At 41.6% G+C, this 16,157-nt stretch overlaps 1 protein-coding gene across 7 annotated transcripts in view; it reads right to left on the bottom strand.

Moving 5' to 3' along the window:
• The window catches only part of elf1 (E74-like ETS transcription factor 1), a 37,778-nt gene that overhangs the window by 10,748 nt on the left and 10,873 nt on the right, over positions 1–16,157 (bottom strand). For 3 of the 7 annotated variants that reach the window (XM_058649598.1, XM_058649599.1, XM_058649597.1), the window contains exons 2-3: positions 15,606–15,663; positions 78–417 (exon numbers count right to left, since the gene is read on the bottom strand). In XM_058649598.1, coding sequence (XP_058505581.1) covers positions 78–149 — 72 coding nt within the window. In that variant the 5' untranslated portion in view covers positions 150–417; positions 15,606–15,663. Of the gene's footprint in view, positions 1–77; positions 418–4,798; positions 4,823–15,605; positions 16,077–16,157 lie in introns of those variants that run through there. The other 4 variants (XM_058649596.1, XM_058649600.1, XM_058649602.1 and 1 more) reach the window with 3 other exon arrangements.

Raw genomic sequence — 16,157 nt, 5'->3', positions numbered from 1 at the left:
CCAGTGATGCTAAAACAATAAAATAAAAGGAAAGCAGCAAACTATTTAAAAAGTTGCTTCTCCAATGTGATATGTACCTGACTGATTTCATCCATCCCGTTGCTGGCAAATTCGAACACCAGTTCAGTGGGCTGCACTGCAGTCGTCATGGCGGTGGAGTTCAGAGGGCAGGGAGCAGCCTAAAATATCCCAGCTATGAACTCCGACTCCTTCTCTGCACAGACCCGAGATTCAGCTTCTCCTCACAAAATGGCTTCCCTGACGTTGTTGCCGTCCTCCTGTTCTCTGACCTGGGTCGGTTAGTGCTCAGAGGGAGAGAGAGACCACAAGCAGAGTTTCAGAGGAATGCTGTGGCCCAGGTGGGAGCAGCCTCGTCCCCTCTGTGATAAAGAGGCCGGGTCCCTGGAGCATCTACACCTGGCGAGAGATACAGAGAGAGGGAGGGAGAGAGAGACAGAGAGATAGGGGCTTAGGTCAGAGGACATACAGTGTTTGATCAGTTTAAGAGAGGCAGGGAGGAGCAGACAGAGAGTATGGAGAAAGGTTCTTGTGTGAGCTGATACTTCTGAGGCCTAAACTCTGGGCTATGTCTAGTTCTGATGTCCAAAATCATAGAAACCACAGGTGTCAGGAGGCGACTCAGATAACTTGGTAACTCCGGCCTCACAAGCCTTCTAATAAACTCAAAGTGTGACAAGACCAAGGCCAAAGAAAGTATGGCACTTGCTTAAAAAACATCCATCTCAATTAAAATACCAGAGCGGTGATACCACAATATGAAAGAGCTCACTCGTTTTAGACTCTGAGATTTTTATCAATCGGAATAGATATACATATGGATTACTAATGGAATTCACAAACCAAATCTTAAAGAAAATCTTAAATAAGCTGAGGCTGAAATAAATTATCAACAAATCTGTCAATCGTTTTCTCAGATAACGGTCCAGCGTGTTACATTTGGTAAGGTATTCTGGTAAAAATGGATGGAATACAAGTGTATAACTGCTTTTTATAGAAACATTTTTCCACTTTTGTCACCTTACAATAAGCCTTTTATGTGTGACTTAGGTAAAGGGCCTTTATGTGCTGCGTTCTGTATTTTGAAGAGGAAGCTTTAATATATAAATGAAGAACAACAACCTTACTGGTATGAGAAAAGTCATCGTAGTTCCCTGATATGGGGAGGGGTGACGTCACCATTAGATGTGACGAATTCCTACAGACTAGACTGAAACAACCTTTATACAGAAACAAACACACACACACACACATATATATATATACAGATATGATGATGGTCTGGAATTCTCTTTTGCACCGACCCTCAGTTGCTGAGAGTTGCTGTGTTAAAAGCCAGTGGGGGAGACTCATTAGTTTGTGTGTTGGGTGTGTCCCAACAACCAGATACCCAAAGGCAGATTTGGGGGCTAGAGAACGGGAGGGGCTGATGTTTGGTTGAAAATGAATGGAGAGACACAAGAGCCACCCCCCCCCCCCCCCACCCCCCTGCAGCCACAGTCTTTCCCACAGTTTAAAAATCTGGTATAGGAGCAGGTAAGTTAGAGATGACAATGTTGATTTTGCTTTGAAAGTGTGACTAATTAGGTTGCATTCCAGGCACAGTTGCATGACGAAGTAAGAGAAAGTGATCGAGAATGGAGATTCATTTAATACAGTGATTTTAGGCCCTATCCACACAGACCACCATTTTCACAAAGTAGCATTTGGGTTGTCTTCACCAAAACACAAGGGTGCCGTTTTGCAATTTTCTCCCAAAGCTCCGCTTCGGTGCGGATAAAAATGTCGACACGCAGATTCACCTAGAAGTGAATATTTCTGCTAAAACAGATAGAATAATAAGATGTGGTCGGGAGACAGAAGACAGCAGTCAGTCACTCTCAATGTCTCCACAGGGAAGTGTCCATGCCTGTGTCTGCTCTGAGTGAATGATGCTGCCATGCTGACATGTTTGCTCCAAGAGTGTTGTTGTGCGATGACAAAACCGGACTCAAAGCAGAAAAGAGAGTGAGAGAGGATGATGTATTTGACATGGTTCAATAGCAATTTCTCATGTCCACTACTGATATCACAGCCTCGAGTATAAATCGATACCAATATCAGTCCCATACAATCATTTGAAAAAATCTTTTATCACAAAATATGTTCACATGCATCACGTCAGTGGCAAGAGTCTCTCTTTAGAGCCCGAGCTTGGTGAAGCATTTATGTGACATTTAGGGATTGTATTAGATTTTATGTACTTCTTTATCGCATATCCGATCCACTGATTTTTACCTCACGCGATACTGAATATAGTTTCAGCTCATCCCTACAAGATATAAATCTTTTTTTTTTTTTTATTTACAAAATAGAAGACAAAAAAAAGAAAAAAAATGCAGGAGGACATGTGTCTGACTTTAAATGACTACCCACTTTCACATGGACTACACACACACACACACACTGTCAGCAGATGCACTCATGTGTCCTCTGTGAAAACTGGACCCACATAACCCACGTGGGATAGGGAAAATGTGCAGCCGTCTGTATCACATGGGATCACTCAGCAATTGCCCTGCCCAGCCTCAGTGCATCAACCCCAGGTCTGCAGAGTTAGTCACTGTCACAGTTCGATTTACAGACAGCAGTTTGGCAGTTAAAATGTGAGCGTATAGCAGCGAATAATTCATCAGCAACATCTGATTCACTTGTTGTCAGACAACAGAAATCAGACTAAATCATCATATTGAATTAAAGATCGTAAACAATGTTCCATGAATGGTTAATGTCTCTCTATCTGTGCGTTATCTCCCGTATCCATACGACAACGTATCAGACTGTGTCCGTAAGTTTCCTCTTCATCCCTCCTGTCAGGGCTTCATTGATCTGGATGGCCCAGTTGGCATGGTGCTAACAGCAGACCGGGATACAAGAGAGTCAGCCATTAGTCAGACGCAGCCTGCACATTATCCCCGAGCACATGACAACAGCTGCCTTGTCCCAGCACAGGGGCTGGGTTGTAAACTGCACTTACTACGTCATGGCGAGGAGAAGAGGAGGAGAACTGTGAAGGGAGGGATTTTACTGGGATGTTAGTCAATGCATAATCATGCACACAGAGCAAATAGGCTGCCTGTGATTTGCTCTGGGTGGGGCAAGTTTTTGTTTTTGGCAGGCAGTGTTTTAGTGTGGTTATCAGGCAAGTCATCCTGGTGAGGACGATAGCATGAAACATGGCGTCACCGTTGAGCTCATTTGCCCACAGAGCCCACCCCAACCGTACATGTGCACTTCCTGTTACCATACTCTCTTCTCGTGTAAATCATGCAAGTGTTAGTGAAGGATAGCGAAGAAAAGTACTATTAAAATGCACTAGAACAATCGACTAGAAACAATGCACCATTAGCGCCATTTCCACCAAGTTGTTCAGTTCAGTAGGGAGCACAAATATGTGCATTTTCACTGCCAAATGCTGAGAGGGGTACCAAAATAACTGATCCCTACCGCCCTGATTTGGGCAGCGCTCCTTTATGGTACTAAAGGAAGGGTGGGGGAAAATGGCAGTGTGTTTTCATGCAGCCTGCAACATTCATGTCATCTTCTTGTGATACACAGCTACATGCCGAGAAGAAAGAACACAGGATGCTGGATGTCTACCATTGTTGCTCTGACACCTTCTTCTTCTTCTTCTTCATTGTGGAATTTGCTAGCAAATTAGCGTTGTGTTTGTTTGACGTTACACTATTTCTGTCACGCACGCATATTACATTAATAGCTATGTAATTTATGTATCTGGCCCACACACCCCATGGGCGGAAAGGCAAGTCGATCAGAGTGTACTGTTCCAAACCACACCGTGGTGACCTGGACTGCACTGTACAGCTAAAAGAGGGAAACGGTAGCTTTCAGCTAATTCCACAATATTCACCGTCGGCTTAATGGGATGTTATTGTGCGACATTCAATCAATTTGTTACCTGACTTCAATAATCGAGCATGAAGTCAACTAATAAATGGGAAAAAGTATAACAATGACAAATGATAACATAAAACACTCAGTTTTGTCTGAGCAACAGTATAAACAACTGTGCTATTTAAATGCAGCCCCAAAGAAATCATTTCTATGGTCAGCTGACAGCGTGGCTCCATGTGATCCTTATCATGTGACTGTTGTGATTCTCTGACGATTACAAATGGAAGCCTGGAGTGCAGCAGACTGAGGAGTCTGAAGCAAACACTGGCCCGGCCTCACCCTTACAGTATGGTGACTGCCAGTCACAATAACAACCAATTAGAATCGGGACTCATGAACAAATGGAGTATTCCCAGAATGCCCCACTTCCCCCGCTTTTAGTCTCTTCAGCTGAGCTCATTGTTGACCATGAAAGGAGGTAATTTAAGCCAATTGAATGACTATGCAATGACTCACCCTGAACGTGGGGAACACAAACATTGTGAGATGCAAGAGAAGGACCAAAGCAAACTTCACTTATCAGCCATTTTCAGCTCAGGTTACAAACAGATGCAGATTTCCACAGTAAACAGGATCGTTCAGCAGAGCATTAGGAGCCTTGTGATATGATGACATAGGACTTAGAGTTGTCTGGCGTCTCGACAGAGAATGTTTTTTTCCACTACACAGGTAGATATGATTGGTAAAAACCCACGTAAACCAAGTCTTTCTAGATGTGACACAGAAGCTGGGATTGTGTCTTTAATCATGGAGTTGTGTAGCGCAGTTTAGCTCAGCTGCACAGAGAAACTCTGGTGCGCAAGATGGCAAAAAATGCGGTGCTTACCACTGCCATGTTTTTGAATGGTTGTCAGCACAGACATGCTGTTTTTGCAGGATCCACTGGGTTCCTGTAAAGGAAATGAGTCAGTGATATGAAGCTCAAACTCATTCCTGAAGCCCTGCGATAGCCCACATGAGCATCAAAGCATCCTGGTCATCATTTCTGGACAGCAGTTTGGGCATGTTTCACCCAGATGTCATTAAACTAAGCACTGGCATTAACACCAGACAAAAACACAGAGAGAGGGAGATGGTTTTCATGACGGCTTCAGCACCGTCAGCACCATAAAAACTGTTTTGTGTACAGTATTTTGGGAGCATTCTACACGTGAACTCGACGAGCAGCGTTGCACAATACAGCATGTCTCACCATGTTTGAAACTCTGACTCTGAATAAAGGGAGTGCTTTCACTGCAATACATGTGGTGATAAAATGGCACAAATGGGCACAGAGGCCGGCAAAGACGGATAACAGAATGCAGCTGCGTAAAGACAGACAAGAGAGCGCTGCATCAACGACAAAAACTGCCATGTCTGTCTTACACAGGGAGGCACAAAAGACTGAAAATGTGAAGCGTCACTTCGAGCACAAGCATTCAGAAGCAGAATGGAATTTAATCTCATCTCATGAAAACTTTGTACTTTTCCACTCAGGTTCAGGCTCTGAGAGAAGGACCCATGCCTTCATGTGACAACAGTTGTTTGTGCATGCATGTTATCACTATTAAGTATAAAGTTTTTTATGATTATGAATATTAAAAATGTATTTTGAAGATTAGACAGAAGCTTTAGTGGTATAATGGGGTCTTGAGAACTGGGACGAATGAGCAGTAATGTCCCAAGATGTTTTATGTTCATAAATGCTCTCAGATATTAGATTCCAATTTGTTTTTTTTTTCTCAAATATAGGAGAATCATGTAGAACATGCTAAATACTGCCCTCTGCCCTACATACACTCTACAACATGTCCTTTATTATAGCACAAAGTACTGGACCTTCTAGTTTAGGCCATGCAAGAGAAACAAAAAACAGCCACAAATAGTAGTGACACGATGTTTTAAAGATGGACAGCAAATATAATTACCCACAAACTGACCTGTGACTCTTGCATTCACAGGAACAGCATCACTGAGCAGTGGGTTCTGCTGCTTCCTGTCTGTTAAACCACACTCAGACAAAAACATATTCCTCTGTGTAAGTGTGGAAAGTTCTCAACTCCCCCTCTTTCCTCTGACAACACACTGTTTCTCTCATAGATGTGACTTCTAAGAGATACAGGTAGTATTTCCAACATGAATAATGTAGTAATGTAGTTTTTAGAACATTGTTATATGTTCTTGCTTTCTTCCTTTGATGACAGTGAATTTTTAAAAGATCACAAAATGACTCTCAAACCTACACCTGACATTTACAGACATCATCATCATCATCAACAGAGTGCTGACACAAAGTGTGCACACAGAGACTGCGTTACTAACCCCCACCCCTGCACACACAACCACAGAAACACACACACACACACACACACACACACACACACACACCTAACCAGGCCCGGTGAGTTGGTTTAACACAAATTCTCAGAACAAACTACAGTTCCAGTCACATCATTTTACCTTATAGGTCAGAATGTGAGAAGAAAAATGACATTAGCTCACCAATGAGTCGTTTTTGCTGCTGGAGCATTGCACATTTTATGAGCCAGTAAGAATATCTGTCCCAAAGCACATTAACAAGACATTCCATCTGTTAAATTAGCTTTGATAAAATGGGCCGATGATAAGACTGGAGATTGTGATATGGAGTCAGTGTGCAGGAGATTTTGTTTTCCTGGAGCCTGGAGATGTACCCATACACATTCAAATCGCAATAAATCCCCTCAAAAACTAAAAATATGTCTTATGTTACCTACATTGCTGTCTTAACAGATGTGTAAATGGATCCAAAACTAGGTTCAGTCACAGCATGTCTTGACATAGCAGATGCTTCAAACGGCAGCCTATTTCTATAATGTGGTAACAGGCCACATGTCACAGATAGGAACAACCACTGAAGTTGTGAAAACATGACAGGAAATTGCAGCAAAGCTCTAGAAAACACATTTGCAACATCAAATATCACAGTTTGATCTTTCAGGGTGCTGCCCAAAGCTTGCAGGACTTGTTTAAACGAATCTAGACATTGTGAGTAGAATACAGATTAAACTGGTCTAAGGAGAGTGTATCAGTCAATATACATTTATATGACATTAGAAATGACTAAAATCAGACTTTTAAACTGAAATCATACTAACTCAAGTAACTAGATTAATAAAAACATGGCTGGTACACTTTATGTTCTGTCAGCTTAATGGATTTAATCTTTTAAATTAACTTTGGGGTGCACTCACTGACACACTAGCCGCCAGCTAAACCAGATCTAAATCGATCCCATGCGTAGAGGAACTTAACTGTGCATGGAAACTCACTGACTCATGGACTAAGTTCTAGGTTTGGTCAGGATTAGCACGGTAAAAATCGATAAGTTGTATGTAGCTAAGAATTATGTTTGACGTCTAATCCTCATGCTAATAATAATCTACCTCTAGTAATGCTCGGCATTTTAATTAAGTGGTAAAAGCGACTGTCAGGGCAGGGTAAATTAAAAAAAAAGAAACCTGCCACCTAAATGTTTTTTACAGTCTTCTGAGACCATGAAAAAGGACACTGTCAGATTAAATATTGAAGAAAAACAGACACATAATCAGCCATGCCAGTCTATCCAAGAACACAGTACTGCCTAAACCACTACAGGTCAAAGTTTTCTCCAAATAAATGAATTAAATTGTGTCTGTCTGTTCTGCAGCTCAATATTTTATATCATTTGATTTATGCAGCACATACAGTAGAGTTGCCATGTGTAATAAGCATTTCTGGGTTGTTGTTTTTTTAGATTATAATTGCATATGTGCTTATGTTAGAACCTTCTTTAAGATTGCACTCTACTAACACAACCCGTGGTTAATCAAACACACACAAATTATATTGTTTTTATACAGTAACCAGGCTTCATAAAGGCAGGAGACATGTAGCAGGAGGCTCTCTGTACATAAAACAGGACACTGTCTACAGTGTTTCCAAAAAAAAATTGCATATTGTTCCTGCTTATCCACACACCCACCGCCGATGTGTTTACATTCATACCAAAAACTAACATGTCACAGCAAAGGTATATTGCCAGCAGCAAGAAGACATCATAGCCGTTAAATTACCAGCAGCATACTTGGAACCATGCAGAACCTAAAAACAAGATGAAGGATGACATTCCTGATTCTTCCATCATGCCAACCATCGGTGCCGATATCGTTCATGTAATTATGTAATGTCCTAAAATAGCTAATTTTCTCCAAGAAGAAAAATTCCACTGGGAGATTATGCGCTCTACGAGTCTTGCCAACATACTTTCCACACCAGCCTTGCAGAACATTACTAGGTTCTCCTTCAGATGGAGCGCTGGAATTTCAGGGCTCCAAGTCTGAGTCAGGGCTGGGAGCAGCGGGGACCCAGCTGTTGCAAAGGAGGCTGCATACCAAACAGGTCTGGACACAAGCAGGCTGATGTGTCCACCCACAGACAGGCATGCAGCAATAGGCAACAGACAACACGCCTAGAGAGGGAATGGAATCAAAGAGGATTCAAACTGTCTCATTTTTCATAGGCACTTTTTGCTATGAGCCACCTCTTAAAAGAATATTTAAACACGTTGAGAAAACTGAGGAGTGAGAAGATTGATACCACTCTCACATCTGTGTAGTACATACATTTAGGTATTACGTGTTCCTACTAAAGTGTCCGGTGTGGTCTTTTGCTGCCGTATTTAACAAGAAAAGATTAGATGCATATCAGTCGTTTCCTCTGAAGGTGCAAAAACGTTGCATCCTCATAAAAATGTCGGTGGCATGGAGTAAGTGTGAACTTCTGTTGCTGTTACCCATTCACTCGGTTGTTGTTAGGAGTGGTTTTTTGAGTCTGACCATTTCTCTGTGACCTCTGGCATCAACAAGGCCTTTTAAGTCCCAGAGAACTGATGCTCACTGAATATTTTCCTCTTTTTCGGATACTAATTCTCTGTAAACCTGATAATGAACGAATAACAACTAAATTAGCTCTTCTTCTCATCTGATGCCCTCTTAAGCCTCACAGACAAGACCACTCGTAACTTAGCCCCTTCAAGGCGGCTTATCTGATTATTTTACACAACTGGAGACTGGGTCAGTGTGGTGTTAGGCACCACTGCGCCATGTTTTTTTTCTATCTAATCTTGAAGCCAGTAAACGTGTTTTCCATTCCTTCATCTCAGGACAAATGTGCCAAGTCATAGTTTGTCATGACGTCAGCCGCCCGCACTCATCAAATAAGAACAAGGAAAAAGTGTTAAGCCATGTGACTCAACCGACAGTGCTAAACTACAACTGAAGTGAAGTCATGCCACATATTTGGATCACATTCTTTAGGTATTACAACACAACATATACCGTCAAGTCACATGACTTTGTCACAGCTGTATCATGCCACCATAATTAATTGAGTCCATACGCTGCGGACATGAATCAAATGTTCACGTCACCTAGCAGTGTTTGAGCTCTGCGCAGGAAGAGGCAATCTGTCCGACCTGGTAAATATTTGAGAAGGCTTTATGAAATACACTCGTTTATGAGAGTCAGGTGATGAGGAAGGTGCAGTGTGGGTGCAGGAGATGAGGACAATAACCTTCCGGCTTAAAGACAGATGTGCTCTCTTTGCTTGTTTTAACAAAATATTTGCATGGCGTTATTGTTTAACTATATGAGAGATTTCAAATAAATATAGCCGGGACATTTAAAAAGTGTTTCAGTTTCAGGAAAACGGCTCTGGATCTGTGACTCTTTCAGGACATCAACACTGGGCTCATGAGCTCGGTAACCTTCGCTACAACACTACTTTGAATAAAAGATGCCAATCTCTCTCCCGAGGGGCTGGATTTACGTTGTTCTGACGAGCATCACAATGCAAAAACGCAAAGGTAAACAAGGAGTGGCTGTTGCTTAGGAACAAGCAGAGAGAGAGAGAGAGAGAGAGAGAGAGAGAGAGAGAGAGAGAGAGAGAGAGAGAGAGAGAGAGCTTGTAAAGTAGGCTCCATGTTAGGAGAAGGAGAGAGCAGCTGGGCCTCACATGGCTCAGCAAAAGCCCATGCAGAAGACCAAGCTCGACACAAAAGGGATTTCCACCTGCTTGTGTTGCACGTATGGAATCAAAACCTGTTGTATAGGTTATGTAGTTTCACAAGCAAGTGACTCACTGTAAGATGACATTTCATCGCCGCTAAGACTGCTATCAAGTTAAGTAGTTATGATGCTGCCAATGGGCCTGCAACCGTAAGGTCAGATTTTAACAACAGTGAATGAAAAAAAAACAACCTTGTTTGAGCCTTTCGGGAAATCAGCTTCTTTGCTTCCTTGCAAAGAGTTCAATGAAAAAACATAACCTCTGTCATGTCTGTGTGGTAAACAACTCAAGTTCCTGGCAGGTGTATTTTGCTACTGGTGACTACATCACCATTTAATGTGGTATCAAGCTCTCATCTAACTTTCTGAAACAAAAAAGAAAGGCTTAAAGAGAGTGTTTAAACAGTGGATCACCACCCAAATCTAGCAATTTCTTCCCTGGGGCATAACCAGGTGGCTACCAATATTGATGTCACCCATAGGAATCTGAATGACCATTTTGAAGCCTCACTTGTCAATAAAACTACATCTTTTTTATTGAAGAAGACCTGAAACTATTGACCATTATTAACTCTTCAGCTGACATCCTCCTGCATTCTCTTGGCAACCAGTATATAAGTTTACCTATTTTTCTTTTAGCTTCAACTAGCAAAGCAGACTATGTCCATCTATTTATATACCATCTATGGTTGTAACCTACATACGCAGAACATTTCACCCACGTCTATCCTCTTTACTCCTTAATTTATGCTGCTCACAGACAAATAAATAAACATGGCTGACAAACATAACCTCCTTGGTCGAGGTAAATATCAAATGTGTTCACTGAGATTAAGGCGAAATGTCTGACAACTTCTAAAATAATAAAGAAGAGGCCACGTCATTGGGGTTATTGTCATTTTTGCAGTAGCTTAACACAACTAGATGTTCACCTGTCAAACCTGTGGAGCTAAGCCTTGCACCTGCCACGATTCATGAAAAAACCTCCACTAGAAACCCTGCAGGAGGTTGTGATAGCTGAATAACGTGAAAGCAAATCATAAAAAGGAAAAGAGGCACGATGATGATAAATTATTCACGGAATAAATAAACCTTCTGCCCTCCACAATAAGACATCTCCACTCAGACAGTAGTTCGGCAGATTATTTGAATACTGGAGTCATTATGGGCATGGGCAGTTTTTCAATATGACGGGCAGCTGCTGAAGCTTCCAGACGGAGAGACACCACTGAAGCCTTTGAAACCATGTGGGAAATCAATTTCCCCTCTGTGTCTGGGTCAGAACGCCTCTTTGTACAAAGTGATACTGCATTAAAAGCCAACATGATGTTGAAATTACCGTGAAGGAGTGGGAGGGAGTTTGGCAGAAGACACCGGCCTAAACTTACTTTACTGAGCATGTTGGTTTTATGTTCACATTCACCTCACTGTTGGGAGTCTATTTTGTGCATGATGTTACCTCATGCAGGGTGGAACCCATATAATTGGAAAGAAAAACACCGCTCTGTGCAAGCGCTTTCAGGCAGCAGCATGTGAACACCAGAGCGTTTTATATCTGCTGTCAGGAAAAGTCATACACGTATCAGATTCCTGTATTTACAAATTATACAGACACAGTTGACTCTGACTTCATACACGGGCAGCAGTGCTCATGGAAATTCTTACGAGGTCATGCGCGCCACTTTTTACCTGTCACCAAACTAAACGTGTACCTCAAAGAAGTCTCCACCCTCTTCAAACTTTTATCACAATACCTCAATCGTCGACATTTCTGTCCAACTCTAACTGCAAGTACAAGCAAAACTGTTTAAGTCATGTATTATTTACATCGAGTGAGTAGAGTTCAAAGACTTACAGGGAAAGCTTTACATTTATTTGTCAGCAGGTGGAAGAAGTAATCTAAAGGTCTTTTACTTCACTACAAGACTGTCCTGCATTAAACTCATTGATGTCAAAGCTGTGGTCAATATGGAGTTCATTTGCTATTCATAAACTTTCGACACGGGATGCAACAACAATGCAATTCATCAATTATTAATCAATTACTAAATGAATCGTCAAATATATAAGCAAAAGTTCTGTGATTTCAGTATTATTCAATATTTCTCTGCTCCTCCTTCACTGACTACATCATCATCATCATTTTGTGTTTTGGGAAACACTGATCAACATTTTACAAAACTTTTCTACATTCAATGGATGAAGCAACAAAGCAGTTAATCACGAAAATAATCAACAGATTAATCAATAATAAAAAATAATCAAACCTAGTTCTGACCATTTCTACTCTCTCCCGAGTCTGACACACAATGCTGAAGATTTCCAGTCAAATCTGACCCCTGACCAACATCATGTGTTGCGTAACCATGACTGTTATCAAAAGGTGTGCGCTGATATTTCACATATCATCTCTCGCTCTCTCAAACATACACCCACATTTTTTTACCCTCGCTGTGGATCTGAAAAGAAATTGTGAGCATTTTAGGGCCTACGAGAGTCTCAGATCCGTCCACTTTGAACATAAAAACACTTTAATCTGGCGGGTTTGATAAGACCATGTGATAAATTACAGTGAAATTATGCCGCCACTTCTTTACACCTCAATCATCGAATGATCGAGTCACAAGGAAGGTCTTACATATCAGCGAAGAGTCCAGTATTACATCACATCCACTTGGGTTCTCGGGAAACAAGTACCAAAAGTAAGAAAGAACAACTTCTCTGATAGGAATGGAGATAGAGTCTGACGCTTCATACAAGGTTTTAGTGTTTGGACTCGGTCCAGATGTGAAGATCACAGCTATGGTTTAACGTGCTCTCCAAAACAACAGGCTGCCAGTCGCAGCACGCTCTAAATATGAGCCGCTTGCAACATTAGGAGACAATTGCTCAATCAATTCAACTTTATCTTTATTTAAGAAGGGGTTTCTTGAGTGTACCCACAGTCCATTAACACTGACAGAAGGTTGGTGTAGCTATGTCTGAAGCACTTGGAGGTATGTGCCTTGCTTCGTGGCACCATGATGGAGGAGACAGAGGAGAGTGTTACACATTAACCTTCCCCACCCAGATTTTCTCAGCAGTCACAGGAGCTAAAACTTCCCGTCACAAGCCTGTACTCCTCCAACATTGAGGCGTCCGACCAGTTCAGGGAAAAAAAAGAAAAGAAAAGAGAGAGAATGCTGAGAGAATGCTGTGGAAATTTAAATGGCAAAGTAGAAATGTTGAAACTGATACGGAAACTACAGTTTTCTCATATTAACATGTCCCTGGTTTATGCTAGGTCTATGAAACAAGATAACAGCCATGGGTAAATAAGACGTGTGGCAACTAGTTTCACTATGAGTCAACTGGTTTTCCACATGCCCTTAAATAAATAGGACAATTACTCTGAAGTAGTGACAGAAGAAATGGTCAACAAAACAAGCTGATATCTCAAGGAAACTTGTTAACATTAAATCAATTTAAAGAGGAAATTGCCTCATTGCCAGTATAATATGATTAAATATAAAATCACTGTCTCTTTTTTTGGTTTGAAATGCAACTTTTACAAAGACATGTGACTCTTAAGTTCCTTTTTGTGACTGAGAACAGTTTGAAACTGACAACGTGGAACCGAAGTTGCCACTGCATTCCATTCATTCCTGGTATTAAAGTACTAATTGTACCTGCACTCACTCTCAGCTCTAGCTATTCCCTTGGATGAATGTATGAAATTGACTGAATGAATGAATGAATGAAAGAAAATGAACTACACTTGCTTTATTTCTTTTTTCCAGCATGCAGGGATTGCAGCAGTAAACTCCACCTCACCTCCTACTCCTCCATGTCATACCATTCTCGCAACGCCTCTATCGTCTTGCCCAGGCCTAATGATCTAATTACAGTCTATAGGACTTGTTGACTTTGCATTGAAAGAAGAGCCAACCCGACACTACTGTCCACCCCCACTGCCTGTCATCCTCAGCCTCTGTGTCCCCTGAATAACACACACACACACACACACACACAAGCACAATGCTTGTCTGAGCAGCAGCTACAATATGAGCTTCATTTACAATCCAAATCAGGGTGGGCATCGTGTATAGTGAAAAATTTAGGTCAAATGCAAACTCATACCTACTCAACACAACAGAGCCATTCACTCGTCGAGTCATGTGCTGAAGCTACAGCAAAGGTTAAATACAAATGCAATAGTTTCCTCCACTGCAGCATCTGTTCTCGCCCTAATGACAGTTCAGTGAATGTATTTATTTTGGTATTTCTGAAGAATCTCCCCATAGTTTCCAGGCCAAGGCCCTGACCGAAAGTTACGTCAAACATTACATCAACAAAATCAATTCTGGATGCCAAACAGATGAAACAATCACATCTTTGGGTATTTTGCAAATAGCTTCATAAAATTGGATGAAAATGTTTGGTCTGCACTGGTTCAGATATTTTCGAGGATCTCAACAGCTCTGTGGAGACACTGCAGCAGACTGAATGTTGCTGAAACTACACAGTGCATTATGCAGTGAAACAGTACGTGCACATGAATTCTGTGGTCCACAAAGTGCGGAGTAGATTTCTGGTGAAACAGGAAGTGTGCTTTTATCTCTGCTGCACTGAGCAACTTTGAGAAACAGACGCACAACAAAATAAAGAAGAATCATTTACCAGGTAAATGGAGAGAAAAAAAAACTGACGTTAGGGACGGCCTTGTACAAACACAAAGAGGAAGAAAAACACTGTTCAAACTTCCCCATGAGCTAAAATAACAAGGCCTGCAAAGAACCTGTGCAGATGAGAAACATTCTGTTCTGATAAAGTTAAGATATTGGTTCAAGAAGCATTGCATGACTGACTTTATGCACAAGACAGGAGGTGGGGGGGGGGGGGCCTTTCACTCTGCTACAGCAGCTGCATTTTAAATAAAATCTGCATTAAGTCAAATACAAAAAATTGGCTTGGTGTCTCTAGTATTTACTGATTACCACACCAAGAATAATACATGTGGGCTTGGTCAAGGGGCTTGCAAAATACTGTTCCCGCCCTTGCTTCAACACGCCATATAAGGCAACAACTCGTAAATGAAAGCAACGGAGATATCAGAAAAGAAGAGAAAATACTGATTAGATATTTAATGAGCGATGTGGGAACTTTTTTTTTCAGTCCATATTTCAGTGACCTACTCGATGTCACATGGTGTCAAGCTATTAAGTGTCAATGGAGTTTGAGGAAAGATAGTTTGATATGCGCAGCAAAATAAAAGTTTAAAAAAAAACACTCCCACAAATGAAAGACAAGCAGGCTCAGAAGAAGTTCAATGGGACAAAATAAGAATCTAATTATCGATTTTACTGGCATGACATTTTACAACTCCCTTAAGATTAACGCAATATGTCACGAGTGCAAATGAAATGTTTTCATGAGACGTGTAGGTGCACAGCGTATCCACTTACAAACACAACTCACAAAGACACCCAGATGTCAATGTCTCGACACAATAATGTGGATTCAAATAAATGTACATTTGTATTTCTTCACGCGAACAAAACAAAAAGAGAAGAACTATTCATCACTAACCTCAAAGACACAGGATTCGGATGACAAGGTCCATTATAGCAACCAAACAGGTCTCGATCTTAGTAACCAATGAAAATCAAGAAAAAAAGAGTCAACAAAAGGCAAAGCAGGGAATAATCCAATGCGCATTGAAAGGGAAGCAAGGTTGTGTGAAGGTGTGGACCACTGGTCGGCCGCACACGTCTTTCTCACTGCGACAACACAAAACCCGAAGAGGTGGAGACAAAAAAGACAATGTAATGGCTGCTGTTTGAAACAGAAAAAGGAGAAGTGCAATGAAGCAACTTGCCCTCTCCCTATGAGTCACGCAGCACTGTCGCCATTGGTAAGGGAGCCCTGAGGCAGAGTGCTTTCACCTGGCCAATCAGTAATGAGTATCAGCCCTGAATGCAAATCCTTTCAGGTGAGTTCTACGGCGGTGGGGATTGGTCAAGGATGCAGCGGGGGAGGGGAGAACAGCGAGGTCTAACCAGGGAGCCACACCTTAAACAACATGAAAGACGACAGACGGGTTTCTCCTGCAGAGTAGGAGGAGTGCTGCAGGTGTAAGTA

Source organism: Solea solea, chromosome 14 (assembly GCF_958295425.1).
Source record: "Solea solea chromosome 14, fSolSol10.1, whole genome shotgun sequence".
Taxonomy (NCBI): domain Eukaryota; kingdom Metazoa; phylum Chordata; class Actinopteri; order Pleuronectiformes; family Soleidae; genus Solea; species Solea solea.
Note: the sequence above shows the minus strand (reverse complement) of the source record. Positions and strands in the feature narration are given on the sequence as shown.